Below are 15,237 nucleotides of genomic sequence, written 5' to 3'. Positions count from 1 at the left end.
TTAAGAGAAAAATCTTTACAACAAGGGAGGCAGATTCCTCTCCAATGTGAAATGGAAACACTTGCCAAACTTATATTACATAGAATAGGGATTTTTTGAAAGTACATGTAGTTCTCATGTCATTTTTAGAAGAGTGTGAATTAATGAAAGTATCGTTTTTCCTGTAAATCTACCAGTGAATCTTGTGAAATTGCAATTGTAGTAGTAATCATAGCATTTTAAATTAATGCAATTAATTTCATACGCTGTTAAAGTGCTGATGTGATATTTTTGCTCATAATTTGTATTCTAAATAATGAGCTGAACTACATATCCATGGCACATTAAGTGGCTGAAACCTGTTATTTTCAGTATATTAAAATAGTAATATTGCATGTGAGAAGAATGAAATTCAAGTAGCTAATGAACATTGATATTTCATATTCAGTTTCTACTGTGGTTTATTAAAAACTCCCATAGCTTCCTGTTTAATGGATAGATGAATTCTTAAAGCTAGAAACAGCATTTTTCCAATTAAAACTCTTATAATTATAAAATTCTTGATAATTATCAATTAAATTACATCTTAAGAAAGTTTATTTAATTTTTTCTAACTTACCCCCATCTTTTACAAACTACAACTGAATATCAAGTAACTATTTAGGATACTGTGAAGAAAAGTGGGCCATTTGTTTCCAAACTGATTAATTTGGGGGCTACTGTCACAGGATTGAAAAATCTGGCAGTCATGTAGTAGTGAGACTTGGGAAGTCTCAATTTGACCTGTGTTGTAATACAGATTTAGAGATGCAAAAGTTAAAGTAGTTAGGATTAAGACTAGTCTGTTTGGAAATCCATTTCACCCCTCTAAACCTTAAAAAGACATTATTAAGCCCTTCTGAATTTATTTTAAAAATCTTTTTCTAAAACCTATGGCTTAAAATCTGAAATTTGGTGTCAAAAACAGTCTGAGAACTGATGGCTACCATGTGGAAGTATAAGGGGGAAAAGGAGAGAAGTGTTTTCTTGATGCTTTTTGGAGCTTCCTAGAAAATCTTAATTGCTCCCAAATGAGTGTTCTTTAAAAAGGAGTCCTATATGTCCTGTGTTGTATTGCGATTTACTGTGATGTCTGATTAGATTGCATCAAACATCAGTTTTCAAAAGTAGGTGCTGGCTTTGAAAAGGAACTAAGGGGTCACAGGATGTATTTTTAACTCTGAGCCAGAGGTACCAGGGAATTGACTTGAACTGCAGGGACTAGTCAGAAGTTCAGGAGAAATGCACATTCAAACTAATGACCTTATTAGTGTAAAATGGAAAGATTTGGAGATCAAGTCTTCCTCTAATGACCTTGACTAACTAGTAGTGAGTCTGAGTTTGGTCTGCTTTCATTGTGCAGAATAATTTATGCTTGACATGTTGGATGCAGCTGAAAACCTTTGTGCATTCTCAGCACTTCCAAGTGTGTGGAAGAAATGGCAGCTTCAGAATAGTTCTTTTGACTAAGTTTGCTCTTAACCAAATTGCCAAAGGAAATGGAACACTTCATTAATTGCAAAACTTAAGAGTATCTCTTTCTCTGGCAGGAATCGATTTTAAGATCAGAACGATAGAGTTAGATGGAAAGAAAATCAAGCTACAAATATGGTAAGTATTCCAAACTAAATCAGGTTTTCAGTGACTTGAATTCACTTTGAGAAAGAATACTTCATACGTTTTGAGCTTCAGTGTACCAGAAGTTTCATACCTTTTATTCATTGGTTGTCCATAAGTTTTATGCTTTCTTCTAGCTTGCCCTTGGAGAAGTTCTGCTTCAGTAGCACAGGAAATAGCCTGTTCACATGCAAGCATTACAGCAACTTCCTATTTTATCAAAAGCTGTCCTCTTAAATGTGCTTTTAGCTTTTCCGTGTGGAGGAGAAATATTAACTCAATAGCTGCAAGCTAAAATATGCATGCCAGTAAAATGTAATCTCCTCTGATACTTTGATACCTGGTTGTACTCACCAAGGCACAGGTGAATGATAATGCTCCCAATTCCTTGCATGGTGGCTTAGTAGAAACTGAGTCTCCTGAGCCAGAATCCTTGTGACTAAGGAAGTGCAGTGCCAGAAGTGGCTGGTAAAAATTTCGTGTCTGTAATATAGGTTAAAAAAGCTGGGTTTTGTTGGGCCTTTGGGGTTCAGCTCCCCTGAGGTGTGACTGGTAGCCAAACACTTGAGTCTGCTGGTTCACTCACAGACAGGTACTGCTTTCAAGTCACCCAGGGCAAAACACCAGCACACCGAGGTGTAGTGGCTGACCTTAGCAGCAAACTGTATGCAACAGTGCACCATCCTGATGTATTTTATTGCTGTGTGTTTTAACTTTTGTTTAAGATGGGACTTGGATGGATCAGAGCTTTTTTTTTTAATTACTGGAGGGCAAGCTGTGTGGTGCTGAGTTTTATTGCTTGCATAAAAACTGGAGTGGTTTTGTGCCGTGTTTCTGGTGCTGCTCTAACTGCTGATGTAAGGAGGATAGCTTGGGAGTGAGGAAGCTGCTGAGGGCTGAAGAAACTTACACAAACAGCCAAAGGTGTGTTTTCCTAGTGAACAAGTATCAGTGCATTGTTACTCTGTTTAGTAAGACATCTCTAAGTACAGATGAGTGTAAAACAAATCCTTTTTTTCACTGAATTGTAGGGATACAGCAGGCCAGGAGAGATTCCGCACAATCACGACAGCTTACTACAGAGGAGCCATGGTGAGTGCTCACACTTGAAAAAACCTAAACACAACTAGTGGAACTGGTTTGCTGTTCCTAAGGTTGTGTCGTGTAAGTCTTCCACTGGAGGACTGGATAATTGTGGCTTGAGATGTGGGGAATGAAGTCTGTGGTTTGGTTGGGGGTTTTCTGTTTGTTTGTTTTTTGTTTTGTTAAACGTTCTGGTACTTCGTCTAGGCCTGGTTTTTGTGATGAAACTTCCAGCCCTATTGTCTTTTTTAATATAATAAAAATTTCTGCAGGTTTTAATAAAATAAGTTGCCAAGCTTTAATCAGATAGGTTTGGTTTTTTTAAACGCAGTCAAGCCCTTTAAACACTTGAAGTGTTTCAAAAGTGGATAATGAATTATTTTAACATTAAAAGTGTGTTTCACTGAGTTGCTTTTCCTTCAGCCAGTAGAGCATGCAAAGTCTGGGCTAGAAATACAATCACTTGCAATGCCCGCTGTTACTTCTTCCTCCACTGACAGTGACTTGAAGTCAAATAACTGACTTAGAGCCTGCACCCTTGTGGTACAACGCTTCTAATGGTTCTTTATGCTATGATTTGAGATATTTTATGTTGGGACTTCTATAATTTTGACTTGGTGGTTGCTACCTGTGCTGCTGTTACAGGTTCTTGCTGCTTTGCATGAACAGATCTGTGACATTCATAGGCTGTGGATCCAAATAACTCCACTGTTATAGAAGACAGGGAGAAATAATAATGGTTGTGGCTCTGTATTAGAGCTTTCCAGTGCTTAAAAAGGCTTTGGCAGTGACCTGGTCTTCTCCCCAGTCCATGGCCAAGGACTTCTATTTGTCCTATGAGGAATGATTGGAAAGGCCTTAGGAAATGGAGGTGAACCTTGCAATCTGTGCTTTATGCAGTGGCTCTGTGGCTTCCCATGCTTTGCTAACTGTTGAGGTCCTATGCCAGTGTATGTACAGAACTGGTGGAAAGAGCTAAAGCTTCTGGGAGAGCCCCAGGGGCAGCTTTGCTGGAAGTGTCTGCTGGCCTCAGGAGACTGGAGCTCACAGGTTTGATACCCTGGACTACTTAAAGCTGCTGCATCTAAACCTGACTTTAACCATAGAGTCCTGGTTGCTGGTGTGGTAGAATTTCTAAACTTATCCCGACTATAGGCTAATAATTAAAAGCTTTGTATAGGTGGTGTGTTTGACATCTAACAGTGGCAAAAGATGTTAAATAGTAATGTTTTGGGTAAATTCCCAGCCATGGCATAATGCCTGGAGAAAAGATTTATACACCTGTAATAGTATGTTGAATTTCTTTGGAAGTATAATTAAAACTACAGCATACATCAAAAGTCAGCCAATAGTGCTAGCTCATCTAACTAGATTTTCCTAACTTTATTTAGGGAATTATGCTGGTGTATGATATCACAAATGAAAAGTCTTTTGACAACATAAAAAACTGGATAAGAAACATAGAGGAGGTAAGTGCTTCGTTCCATCTTATGATTTCCCTGGGACAAATAAAAGTCAAGTAATTACTTTCATTACAGTAGCCAACATATATGGCCATGCACCACTTGCAAGTAAAGTGTGTGCTGTTACATTTCCAGAATAGCCAAATGCCTGTGCATGTGTGCAACCTGCTACAGAGCTCATGGTACACATTTGATCTATTACAGTATTTGGGCAAATGTAATCTAGGAGTATTTATTCCAGCCTATTTTAATATTTTATTGCTTGTTTCAAAAGTCAGCATCTCTCAGTAATGCCTTCACATTAGATAATTTCTCTAAAATAAAATAGTCCATTGTGGAGGAGTTTGATACACAAGTTTCTTTTCAACAATGATGCACTTTGTTCCTGAGAGATTACTTTCTCTTCTTCCAGCATGCCTCTTCAGATGTAGAAAGAATGATCTTGGGTAACAAATGTGATATGAATGAAAAAAGACAAGTCTCAAAAGAAAAAGGGGAGAAGGTAAGATTTGGTAACTTACCCTATTTAGAAGCCTACTTCTTGTAGGATTCTAACTTCTGGATGTTCGGTATGTTTTAGGCATGTGAGAGAGAATGGGTCTCAAGTCTCTTGTTTCGGAAACTTTTATACATATAGGATACCAGGTTTGGGGTTTTTTGTTTTTAAATAGCACTTAACTTCTTCAGGTTTGAATAAACTTCATGGTACTTTTACCTTGAGGGCAAGATCCTGTAAAGAACATTGACCTTTGCTATAGCATGACGTATTCTAGATCTCAATATAAAGTTTTGTGTACACTTTGATTATGTTGTACTCAATTCACTGTAGTGGTCACTTATTCTTGTTTTAAGTACTGTTACTAAAGCTTAAGTAATTGATTGGTTGTTCTACAGAACAAACAAGCGAGGAAGAATACTACAAAATCTGTCGTGTACAGCTGAAGTGGTGTAGCTGTTGGTAACACAGCTTATGGGATGATTGTATTGTAGTTATCTGGTCCACAATCCATATCAATTAAGATTCTACCTTAATGTTCTTTTAGAACCTAAATAAGTATTTTGGTGAGAAATTAATGTCTTTTGTTTTGTTTTGACTTTATGTGAGGGTATGACCAGTTCTAATACTTTGTCTAATTGTCTTTAATGTTCTTGCAAGAGAAAATAGAAGTGAAGCTTGCTTGGTTTTCAAAGCTTCTTGAAGCATGCAGCATCTATTCTGTTATGAACCTATTGTGAACCTATGTGTGAAACATTCCCTTTACAAAGGAACTTCAAAACCACTGAAAAACTTTAACCTCTCTTCCAGTTAGCAATTGATTATGGAATCAAATTTTTGGAGACAAGTGCAAAATCCAGCATAAATGTGGAGGAGGTAAGAGATGGGTGCTACACTTAGGTGCTTCTTGAATTACTTCTGTGGAGGTATGTTCCATGATCTGCTGGGCTTTCTCACCTGACCTGGGACCTGAAGTCCCAACTGTGCTCCTGGCTCTGCTGCTACAATCCAACTGTTTCTGATTTTCTGGTAATGTCTGGAATTGTTTTATAAATGGGTGCTCACAGACTGGTTTACTATTGCTGTAGCAAACAGTTGCTTTAGTGTGTGCCGTGCTACTTAAATTTCAAGTCCTTTTGGACAAGGAATAGGTGTAATTTTAGAACAGTGCTTTGTGCAGGAAATGGGATTCTTTGCTGTCAGGATAACATGCTACTGTGTCACGGAGCCTTCAGGTTACTACTAAATATGTGCTGTGCAGATGAGACTGAAAACTTGTGTATTAACCTGGAACACCAGGTCATAAGCTCATGTTCAAGGAGGAAGAAGACTTACAGTGCTATCTATAGATTTATAATCTGTTTTCCTGCAAATAAATTTTGCACTAAAACCACAAGCTCTCTATTTATGAGAGCATAAGGAAATAGAGTCGGAAGGAAGAGTGGCTCAAGTCCAGTCTATCTCACCATAAATCACTTGTGTCATCTCAGGGAGGGTGGGGGGAGGATCTGAGCTGTATGAAAAGTGTGGACAAAAAAATAACTTTATCAAAAGGCAGTTAAATTAAGATTCATTCATCCAACAAGGTAGACTTGTTCTTAAGTGTTGCCCCTATACCTAATAATTTAAAAGTCTTTCTATGGGGTACTCTTTAGAAGTCCTGCAAACACCTACTTAATTCAGATCAGGCATCTGACAAATTAACTAGAAGCTGAAGACATCGGTTCTTTAAAATAACAAGAGGGACGTTGTGCCAGCCAGGTGTGGTTTTTTCTGATTGCAGGGTGATTGTTACACAGGATAGAGTTAGAATGGACTGATCTGCATCATGCTGCACCTGGACTAGCTTGACCTGATTTTCAGAGTGTCCTTGTGATTCTTAAAGCAGACACTGGAAGTGGGACCATGAGCAGTTAATACCAGAGTGGATAGCTGAGCTCCTCTGGAGGGCTGACTTGCTCTGTCATGTTAGGGCAGTTTCATGTTAACCCCTGCAGGTCATGAAATGCACAACAGTAGTTTGTGCTTACTCCAAATGTTTGGCTCTCTGAATATTTTTTTAAATATTGACACATGAATGATGAAGAAAGCATTAAAAAATGCAGCTGGTGTAGGCATTTGGCAATCACTAATGATTTCGTTTACTTTCCGCCAAATACTTCACTTTCGGGGAATTACACAATTGTGATATTCTTGGGATCAGAAGTGAATTAATTTATTTGTTGTGATTTATTTACATTAAATGAGTGTCTGTCTTTGGATATATTCCAAACACAATGAGAGGGGAAGTGTTTATACTGCTTACAGTCTGGAACTGTCGTTAGATTATTAGGGTCTCCAGATAGCCTAAAGTCTTGCTTTTTCCTGCTCCTGGAGAATTGCAGAATTTTTCTGCTACAGAAGTTTCATTGCTCCTTTGTACATTGAAATCTGGGATGCTGAGATTTGCCAGAGTAATTATTTATGGGTTTTTTCCTGTTTTTAATAGAGATATTGGAAGCTTAAATAGCCTTATAGGTAGTCCAGGAGTAAAGCTTTTGGAGGACAGAAAGCGAGCTAACCTTAATGTGAATTCCCAGGGTTTCCCTTCTCAAACCTCTCTGGGTTTCTAATTGTGATGCACAGTTCAGTTTGGGGGAGAAATAAAATCAGGATTAGTATATGCTCTTCAGATGACTTTTTTTTCTCCGCCCAGATGTATTCAGTGGGAGGGTCTGTTGACTTGCTTCAAAGATTGGCGAGATGGAGACTAAAACCATAGTCTTTTCTTCTAAAGCATGTTTACTGAAGTTTTAAATGTACAGCTATTGTACATAGAGTGTCTTGCAACTCAGAGTGCTTTTAGTGGCCTACAGAACACTCTGTTGTTAATGTGTCTGGCTGTTTCAAGTTTATCATGTCCTTCATGTGTCTTGCTCCTAACTCTTGTTTGTTTTTTCTTTATTTCCACTCCTCACCAGGCATTTTTCACACTTGCACGGGACATTATGACAAAGCTCAACAGAAAAATGGTTTGTATTTCCAATTAGCATACAAACTAGTTACAATGAGAGGGCAGCTATCATAATTGGCTGAGTAGTAGCCCTACCAAAACACTCCTGGGGATTACAGTAGTTGCTAGATCAAATTTGAGCAAACAGTGATTTATCATGCTCTATTACACATCAGTGCATAACTATTCATTATTTTGCATGAACATTAACATTGGGCAGCCTGAAACTGATGTGTTGTTCCAAAATGCAATAGTGTGATCCGTCTTTTGTTACGTAGCCTCTTCTCCAGCTAATTCTTAAGATCTGGATTGTTACGTAAATGTTTATTTTTTTTTACCAAGTGATTAACAAAGTCTGGATAACTGAGGAGGTCAAGTTGCAGCAGATCTCTGCTCTGGTTATTGCCTTGCAAGCAGGGGAAGTGGGGAGGAAGACTAGAAAAGCTGGAGATCTTTTTTCTGCATTTTATGATGTTGACACTCTTTTCTCTTTCAGAATGACAACAGTTCATCGGGGGCAGGTGGGCCAGTAAAAATAACAGAAAATCGATCTAAGAAGAGCAGCTTCTTTCGATGCACGCTACTTTGATGAACTTCTAATGATAGACTGCAGCACACTTAGAACCTTTTCTGCTTCTTTGAAAGCACAGGGTCACAAAGCCTCAGAAATAATACCACCAAGCTGCTGCTGAGAGCTCCATTGAACGTAGACTGCGATACACAAATACCAAGTGGATTTTGCTCACTAAGCCTATTGACCTGTCAGGCTCTTCTTTCTCAGATATGGAAGCTATGAAGTGGAGACACAAATGCAAGATTTAACTTGTTTTCCTTTTTTACTTTCTGTTTTATTGCCTGTTGCAAAAGCTGCTATGTTTCTTTTAACTTTGCACATCCATATTGGCCTCTTACTGCCTGTTACAGCACAATCTTACATTTGTATTTGCACAGTTTGACTTGTAAGTAAGATTCTTAACAGATTTGTGCAGTTTTCTTTCTCTTTTTAAAAAAAATTGATTTTCAAGCAGAAGAGCCAGGGGAAAAATTAAGTCTCATTTCCTTTATTTTCTATGCTGTATACTTGTGGCCATGCAGTATGGATGTTGTTGCTCTAGTGATGAGAATCACTGTAACTATTGGCATTTAACAATTTGTACAGATTTTGTCTCTTAGATGCACAAATCTGTTTATGCAGAAGCTATGGCTTCTATTCTGAATGTAGTATGTTGCTTTTCTTTCTTTACCAGACTTAGCAAAGTTGTGTTCTGAATTGCCAGTCACTGTCTGATTCACAGATGCACCTTTCAGTTATTTGAATAAACACAGTGTCTTTCCTCACTTAACTTCCCTTTGTTAGCTCAGACTGTCTGCACTTTTTTTTGTTTCTGATGAGGAAGTACACTCTGGATTTGAAATCATCACCGCAAATTGGCCTCGTCACTATCACTTAAGTGGCTTGTGGAAGCTGAATGCATGAGTTCTGAGTAACCTCTTTGTGGATTCACTTGTTCAGAAATGACTGCTTCTAAAGGTGACTTCCATTTCTACTCTTAATTCTAAGGGTAGTTCGTTAACGTCTGTAAGCATCAACCCTTGACAACGGAGGTGTCCAAAACCAAGCTTCCTGCACAGTTGCTAAAGTATATCAAGTTTTGGCACTAAGGAAGCTTTGCATTAGGGCTGTAATGTACTCCTAGTTATGCAGTTAATGCTGAACGTGTGTCTTTGGTCTGCTCGAGCAGTTGTTTTTTCATCAAAAACTGGTACAGTGACCTAGACTGTTAGAAGTAGAGGTGAAACATAGTTGCCTTTTTTACTCAACTGAGCATTGTATAACCTAGTCTTTGTTCTACTACTTTTTTATTGTCTTCTGAAAAATTTCCTCAATGAGCAATTAAAACAGGTGCTTTAGTTCTGTTGGTGTGCCAAACGTGGACCATTGTAAGCTTTAACTACAAGTTTGTGTCCAGCATGTTTGCTGTTAGGGGATGGGTGTGTTCTGTCATTGTCAAAGGAAATGTCTGGCGTGCTTGCTTTTGCTTCACTTTGTTGTCTGGAGTTGTAAACAGTGAGTTGGTTGTTACCACAGATAACCACTTCATTTTGCTCTGTCAGGTACTGAATTTGTCTGGGTCTGTTCTAAATAGTTTGAAAGGGAACAGGCCAATAGCGTTAGACGTAAAGCTTTTGATTTTAAAAGGTTTAACCTTAGTAGCTGGTTCCATAGTTTTAAGTGGTTATCAGCCTGTCCCTGTGTGTAGTTTAATAGAAGTAGTTCTTGTAACTAGTTGGTGGATCTCATAAACTGCTGTTGCTGCACTAGAACAGAGAAACCTTAATGGCAACAAGGTTTAGTGAAAAAACAAAGCAACCCTAACTGCTCTGGTGTCTACCCTTGATGTTTTTCTTGGACAGGCTAAAGCAGTTATGTTTTCTGTATGGTTAAAAAAAGTGCTTCTATACAGAAAGTGTTGTGACACCAATTATGAATGTTGTTTATTTTCAGTAATTTACCTCTGACTTATTTGGTGTCGTAATACTTTGATTTTTATCTCAGGGGTTGTCTGCAAACCAAAACTGACATGTTCTGTGTTTGGCACTGTTTACAGAATGCTTTGTATTGTTTTTCCTGTCTTCACTGTGTGGTAAATGTTCATTCAATATTAGTCTCCATGAACTTCCCTTTCAAAGAGCCTGTAAGTAGTAGAGTCTATGAAGTGCTTCTTGAAGCAGCAGCAAATTGGGGTATCTGCTCTGTATGGGGGAGGGTGGGAGGGAGAAAAAAACTTGCTATTTTCTTACACTTAGCTGTGCTAAACTGTACATAAATGTGAGGTAAGACCATAGGAAATTCACTTTATGCATGAGAAAGTACTGCAGTAAATATTTCACTTTGCTTATTGTTCATGTACAGTTCATCTTTTTCTATTTGTAGAAGAATTTAATGCAATTTTGTTGTCATCTGCTGAAACTGAAGAATTCTAATTTCATGTGGTCTTATGGATAAGGTAAAATGCAGATTTCTTTCTGTCTTTGCCCCCACCCCACTTCTCCAGCAGTATTAGATGGCTGAGTGGCTGCACTTTATCAGTGTGCTAACTTCTGGTCAGTAGAGACCTTTCTGTGTACAGTCTGCCCTGTCAGATGTGGAAAAATGTGCTGTATCTTAGCGTGCAAATCAGCTGTATGTTCTACTGGGATATTTTAGCTATGTTTTCCTCTAGTCAAGCAGGTGATGATAATGGTATGTTCTGCCTACGCATCAGATGCTGGGTATTACAGGCTTTTCTAATATCACTATGATTGTTTTGTGCAGTCTCTGTTGCTACTTTGCTCAAGACTATATAATCCTAAGTTTTGAAGGACTCTTAACTATACCTCAGTCAACTAGTTAGTACTCTAATGCCCATTAGAATTAAAGTCATATACTTATTATTCATTAAGCAGCAAATGTATTTCTGTTTTCTTCCAGAAATTGCCATTAACCTTTCAGGAAACAGACATTTTTTGGTGGATTTCAATAAAACAAAAATGCTGCTTATTCTTTGGAGTTTTAGGAGAAGTTCCCTCAGCCCCGTGCCTGTGCGCTCTATCTTGACCAATATTTTTCTAAGTGGTTTTTAAAAAAAGTCAAATGAAAAACAAACTGATCTCAGTGCTTTGCAATATTAGCTTTCAGTCTGTGCTCAGCAAAACATGCACAAGTAGTTTTTGTTGAGTGTATATAGAATATGTAATTGACTTATCTGGGAGTTCTAATATTGCTAAAGCTTAAACCGCTCACGAAACGTAATGCAGCTCACTTTTCTCTTTGGGGGACAGTCTCAAAAATAGTGATTGACTTTTCAGACTGGTAGTTCTTTTTACAGAAAATATTTCCCATTGTAAGTAACTTTCTCATACTAGTCTGCTGAAGTTAAGTGAATTACGTGGATCATTTTCACAGGTGAATAAAGGAGTCTTGAATGTACATATCACATTAAAATATTGTGAATGCATAATGATTTGAAAGTACATCAATAATATGTAAAATGCATAAATGTGTTATTTGTGAAAATGCATCTGTTGTTTGGTTACCTGTTAATGTAACAGAATTTTTGCAATGTTAAACTTGCTAAGGATCGGTCTGTAGGTGATAATAGGTCTTTTTTCTCCTCCATTCACTGAACTGCTTATGCCATTCTCATTCTTAAAAATAAAACTCGTATTTCTTTCTTCCAAAAAAAGCAGGATTTACATTGATTTTTCTTGTTTCTGGTGAATTTAACTATTTCAGTGCATTCCTATGGCCTTACAAACATTTTTGCAAATAAAACTTCAGTTACCATTATTTTAATGCTATATAGCTACTAAATTCAGAATAAAAAGTATAGTCTTTGAGAAAATGCTTAATTTTGAAACAGAAGTGTTCTACTGTGTGTGTTTAAGCACATTTTACCTCTGGTATAAAGGTGTAATGTGAAAAGCTCCTGCAGATAAAAGTGAACTTGTCATGTGGTTAACTTGTAAACCTAATCATTAATCGTGTATTGATGTATATAGACAGAAAAACCAAACCCAGCTCCTAAGAAAACCTTCATAGTCCAATAGTTTTATTATTTCATGTGAACTTTTTTACAATGTGTGTCTCAAATAAAAGTTACATAATGAAAAGCATTTTGGAGTATTTTGTACGAAATATTCCATGTAGTTTTTATACAGTTGGCATCTCCACTCTACTTTTGATACATTTGTGGAAAGGTGTCCAGTTGAGTTGCATCTGTAAAACTTAGTTTAACTAGTGATAAACCACAAGGGTTTTTGTCTGGCTTTGCTTGTTCCTAAACTTGACTCTTCTTTAGAGTTGTCCAGAAAAATCCTTTATTTCTGTAGTGATTGCTTAAATCTAAGTATATTATTTTGATGAGCTTCAGTTTCCTAAGAAACCATTTTTCCAGACATTGAGTGTCATGAAATGCCCTTTCAAAGTAACTTTTGAGCAATGCCTGTAAAGGTAACATGAGACACCATTTCCAATTTGATTAAGAATTAGCTACTGACTTAAGCTGTTAGCATTTTCTTTTTTGTTGTTGCTTTAAATCAGCATTATATGAAAGGTATGACTCTGAAATAACCTGGAGCACAAATATCATTGCATCAATATAGCACATATTGTTTGTCCGGCGTCCTTCAACACTGAGGAATATTCCCAAATTGAGGGATTTGACAAATACTTGTTAGCTGTTACATTAGTAATAGTTTCTGCCTTTCAAATTATTGTGGTTTGGCAGTAGCTTGCAATTGGTACAAAAATTAGCAAACCTAAGGAAAGAAGGGTTTATCTACCCAAGACAAAAGCAGGTTAATAGTTGAGACATCCTAAGGAATAAATGGAAAACTCATGGATGACAGATAGCTTCTAAAGTGTGTTTTCTACATGTTCATCTCACCAGCTGTATTTAGCCGAAAGGATATATAGCAACACAAAGCTAGAGTTCCATCCTTGTTACACCTTACTATTTCTTGATTCTGGTTTGCTTTGTTGTGCTTGTTTTCACACTTCGGCAGACAAATTTGCTGCTTTAGGAGCAGCTGTTTAAGCATTATCTTACATATCCCCTAGGTATGAACTGGGTTTATATGCTCAGCAGTCCTTAGGTCCTCGCAGTAGTTAGTGACATTTTAAGTGCATTTGCATTCTGCATTTGTTAAAAGGAAATACCAGGCATGCCTACACTACATAAAAATGGTGATTTATTACAGCTTCTGTCTGGATCTATTTTTGGTTGCAGATTAGCAATTATGATACGAATACTGCACACTTGTAGATCAGAGGCAAGTTGTTGGTACACATGTAGAATGTATCCAGTTGTTATAATCTGGTAAATTGCCTTTTTCATAAATTACTCTTTTTCCTACTTGGTTGACTAGTGGCTCTTAAGAATTCTTGAACTATACCAAAGTCATCAATATAATAAGATTTCATAATTTTTCTTTAGAAAGATCTAATCTTCAAGAGATGAGATACATAAATGAAGCTTTTATGCTGCATAATGTTCTCACCATCTGGAGGTTTAAAGAAAGGGCATGGCATGGAATGCGAAACATACTGAAAAGTTGTGCTCTTGGATGTGTTGTAGTTGCTTCAAAAATTTTTTACTGTCTTCAGCAGAGCACATCAGCAATGAGCTGCCGGTGTGAACAAATGCTCCATGAATTTTCTGAGCACATAGTTGGTACTTGTTGATAGTTCAATTTGTGAAATTAAGTTGTAAGTTATGAGCAGGATATGAGAATTTTCCCCATCTGAGGAATGAACAGATTAATGAATTGTGGAAAGTTGTGTAACTTAAACTATGCTAGTGAATACACTGTACTGCCTTCAGAGTGACGAAGAACTCTGAACATGGCACTAAGTCTTGAGAATTTCACCCTAGTTAATCTTAAATACCTTCCTTGAGTAAGTGGCTGAGATGACTTACTGCAGTTGTGACCTTTTCTGCCTATGCCACCCTCCAGAGGCATGTCCATGACACACAGCTCTGACTGGTGTTCCAGGGCCTTATGTTTGGCACTGGGCCGTCAGATCCATGGACTGGCTTCAAAACAGGTTTTGATTTCTCAGGGAAATGCTACCATTGTGCTCACTGACCTTTCTGACTTGGTTTAACACCTCTGCAGAACAGCATAAAGCAATGATGCTCCTGTGACACTTCCTTTGGGACAGGAGCTGGCAGAGCCCAGGGCTGATACCCTTCTCTGCTGCATCCTCACTTCCAGTTCTGCCTCACCCACACACATATTTTTGTATGCAGTGGAAAAGTGCAGACTTCACTTACCCAATTAAATAGAAGTGAAGTGGAAATTATATTTCTTTTTAAGAAAAGTTGAATGTTTATTTTTGTGCTGTTCACAAATCTGTACTGCTACTTTTACTTACTTTTTTATTTTTCCTTTTTTTTTTTCTTTTTCTCCCCCCCCAGGCAACATAAGGAACTAACTAGCTCTGGTCTGTATTCTAGATGAAGGACAGAATTTCTTCAACAAGGCTGAACAACTTCTGTCCCTGTCTTAATGCTGCCGAATGCTGCTTCTGAGCTTCCTCACCCAACTGCAATGACTTTGTAACCCTCATCCTCACACTTGTGCTCTGAACCAATAAAACACGGGCAAAAGGCAACCACATGTGTCTTACATACTGTTTATATGTAATTTTCCAGAATAGCACTGGTAGATGTACTTGAAATTAGGAAATGGCTGAGCAGCTCCTTGTGCCAAGTGTGGGGAGGGGACCGGCCTTTAAAACCAGGTCTTGATTAATTAATGGAGTTCAATGTGCTGTTTAGGCAGACAGGGCTGCGTTACTCTGCGGCTGCTTCGTCTGCTTGAAGGGAGGGCAGGGGCAAACCCGATGCTGCACGAGGCAGGGCTGGAATCCTTCCCCTTCCTTGTCTCCCGTTTAGGAGCAGCGGGGCCGCGCTGCCCGCCTTGCTGGGGGGATCGGCGGCAAGCCCCCTCCTGAGCGGATCAGGTGCGAGACCCTTCTGCCCGCCCCGCTGAGGGGAGATCAGCTGTGAGGCCCCGCTGCC

At 38.2% G+C, this 15,237-nt stretch overlaps 1 protein-coding gene across 4 annotated transcripts; it reads left to right on the top strand.

The window, feature by feature from the left end:
* The first annotated feature begins 951 nt into the window (after positions 1-951).
* RAB8B (RAB8B, member RAS oncogene family) lies at positions 952-14,831 on the top strand. 4 transcript variants are annotated; one of them, XM_008636770.2, is made up of 9 exons: positions 952-1,629; positions 2,667-2,727; positions 4,110-4,187; positions 4,594-4,683; positions 5,488-5,553; positions 7,638-7,688; positions 8,166-8,190; positions 10,605-10,677; positions 14,632-14,831. In XM_008636770.2, the coding sequence occupies exons 2-8, from the start codon at positions 2,725-2,727 to the stop codon at positions 10,652-10,654; spliced, it is 363 nt and encodes a 120-aa protein (XP_008634992.1). In that variant the 5' UTR covers positions 952-1,629; positions 2,667-2,724; the 3' UTR covers positions 10,655-10,677; positions 14,632-14,831. The 4 variants fall into 4 exon arrangements, with proteins under 4 accessions (XP_008634992.1, XP_017592770.1, XP_017592765.1 ...); XM_017737281.1 differs by having other exon boundaries at positions 953-1,629; positions 14,671-14,831; XM_017737276.1 differs by lacking the exon at positions 14,632-14,831 and having other exon boundaries at positions 965-1,629; positions 10,605-12,325.
* The last annotated feature ends 406 nt before the right edge of the window (positions 14,832-15,237 follow it).

Source organism: Corvus brachyrhynchos, unplaced genomic scaffold, assembly GCF_000691975.1.
Source record: "Corvus brachyrhynchos isolate BGI_N302 unplaced genomic scaffold, ASM69197v1 scaffold200, whole genome shotgun sequence".
NCBI classification, from domain to species: Eukaryota; Metazoa; Chordata; class Aves; order Passeriformes; family Corvidae; genus Corvus; species Corvus brachyrhynchos.
This window is presented reverse-complemented; position numbering and strand designations above follow the sequence as displayed.

Excerpts from the sequence above, each read along its gene's own strand:
- RAB8B (XM_017737273.1), top strand. Across the intron at positions 4,684-5,487 it reads CAAAAGAAAAAGGGGAGAAG|TTAGCAATTGATTATGGAAT; the intron begins GTAAGATTTGGT and ends CCTCTCTTCCAG. Across the intron at positions 5,554-7,637 it reads CCAGCATAAATGTGGAGGAG|GCATTTTTCACACTTGCACG; the intron begins GTAAGAGATGGG and ends ACTCCTCACCAG.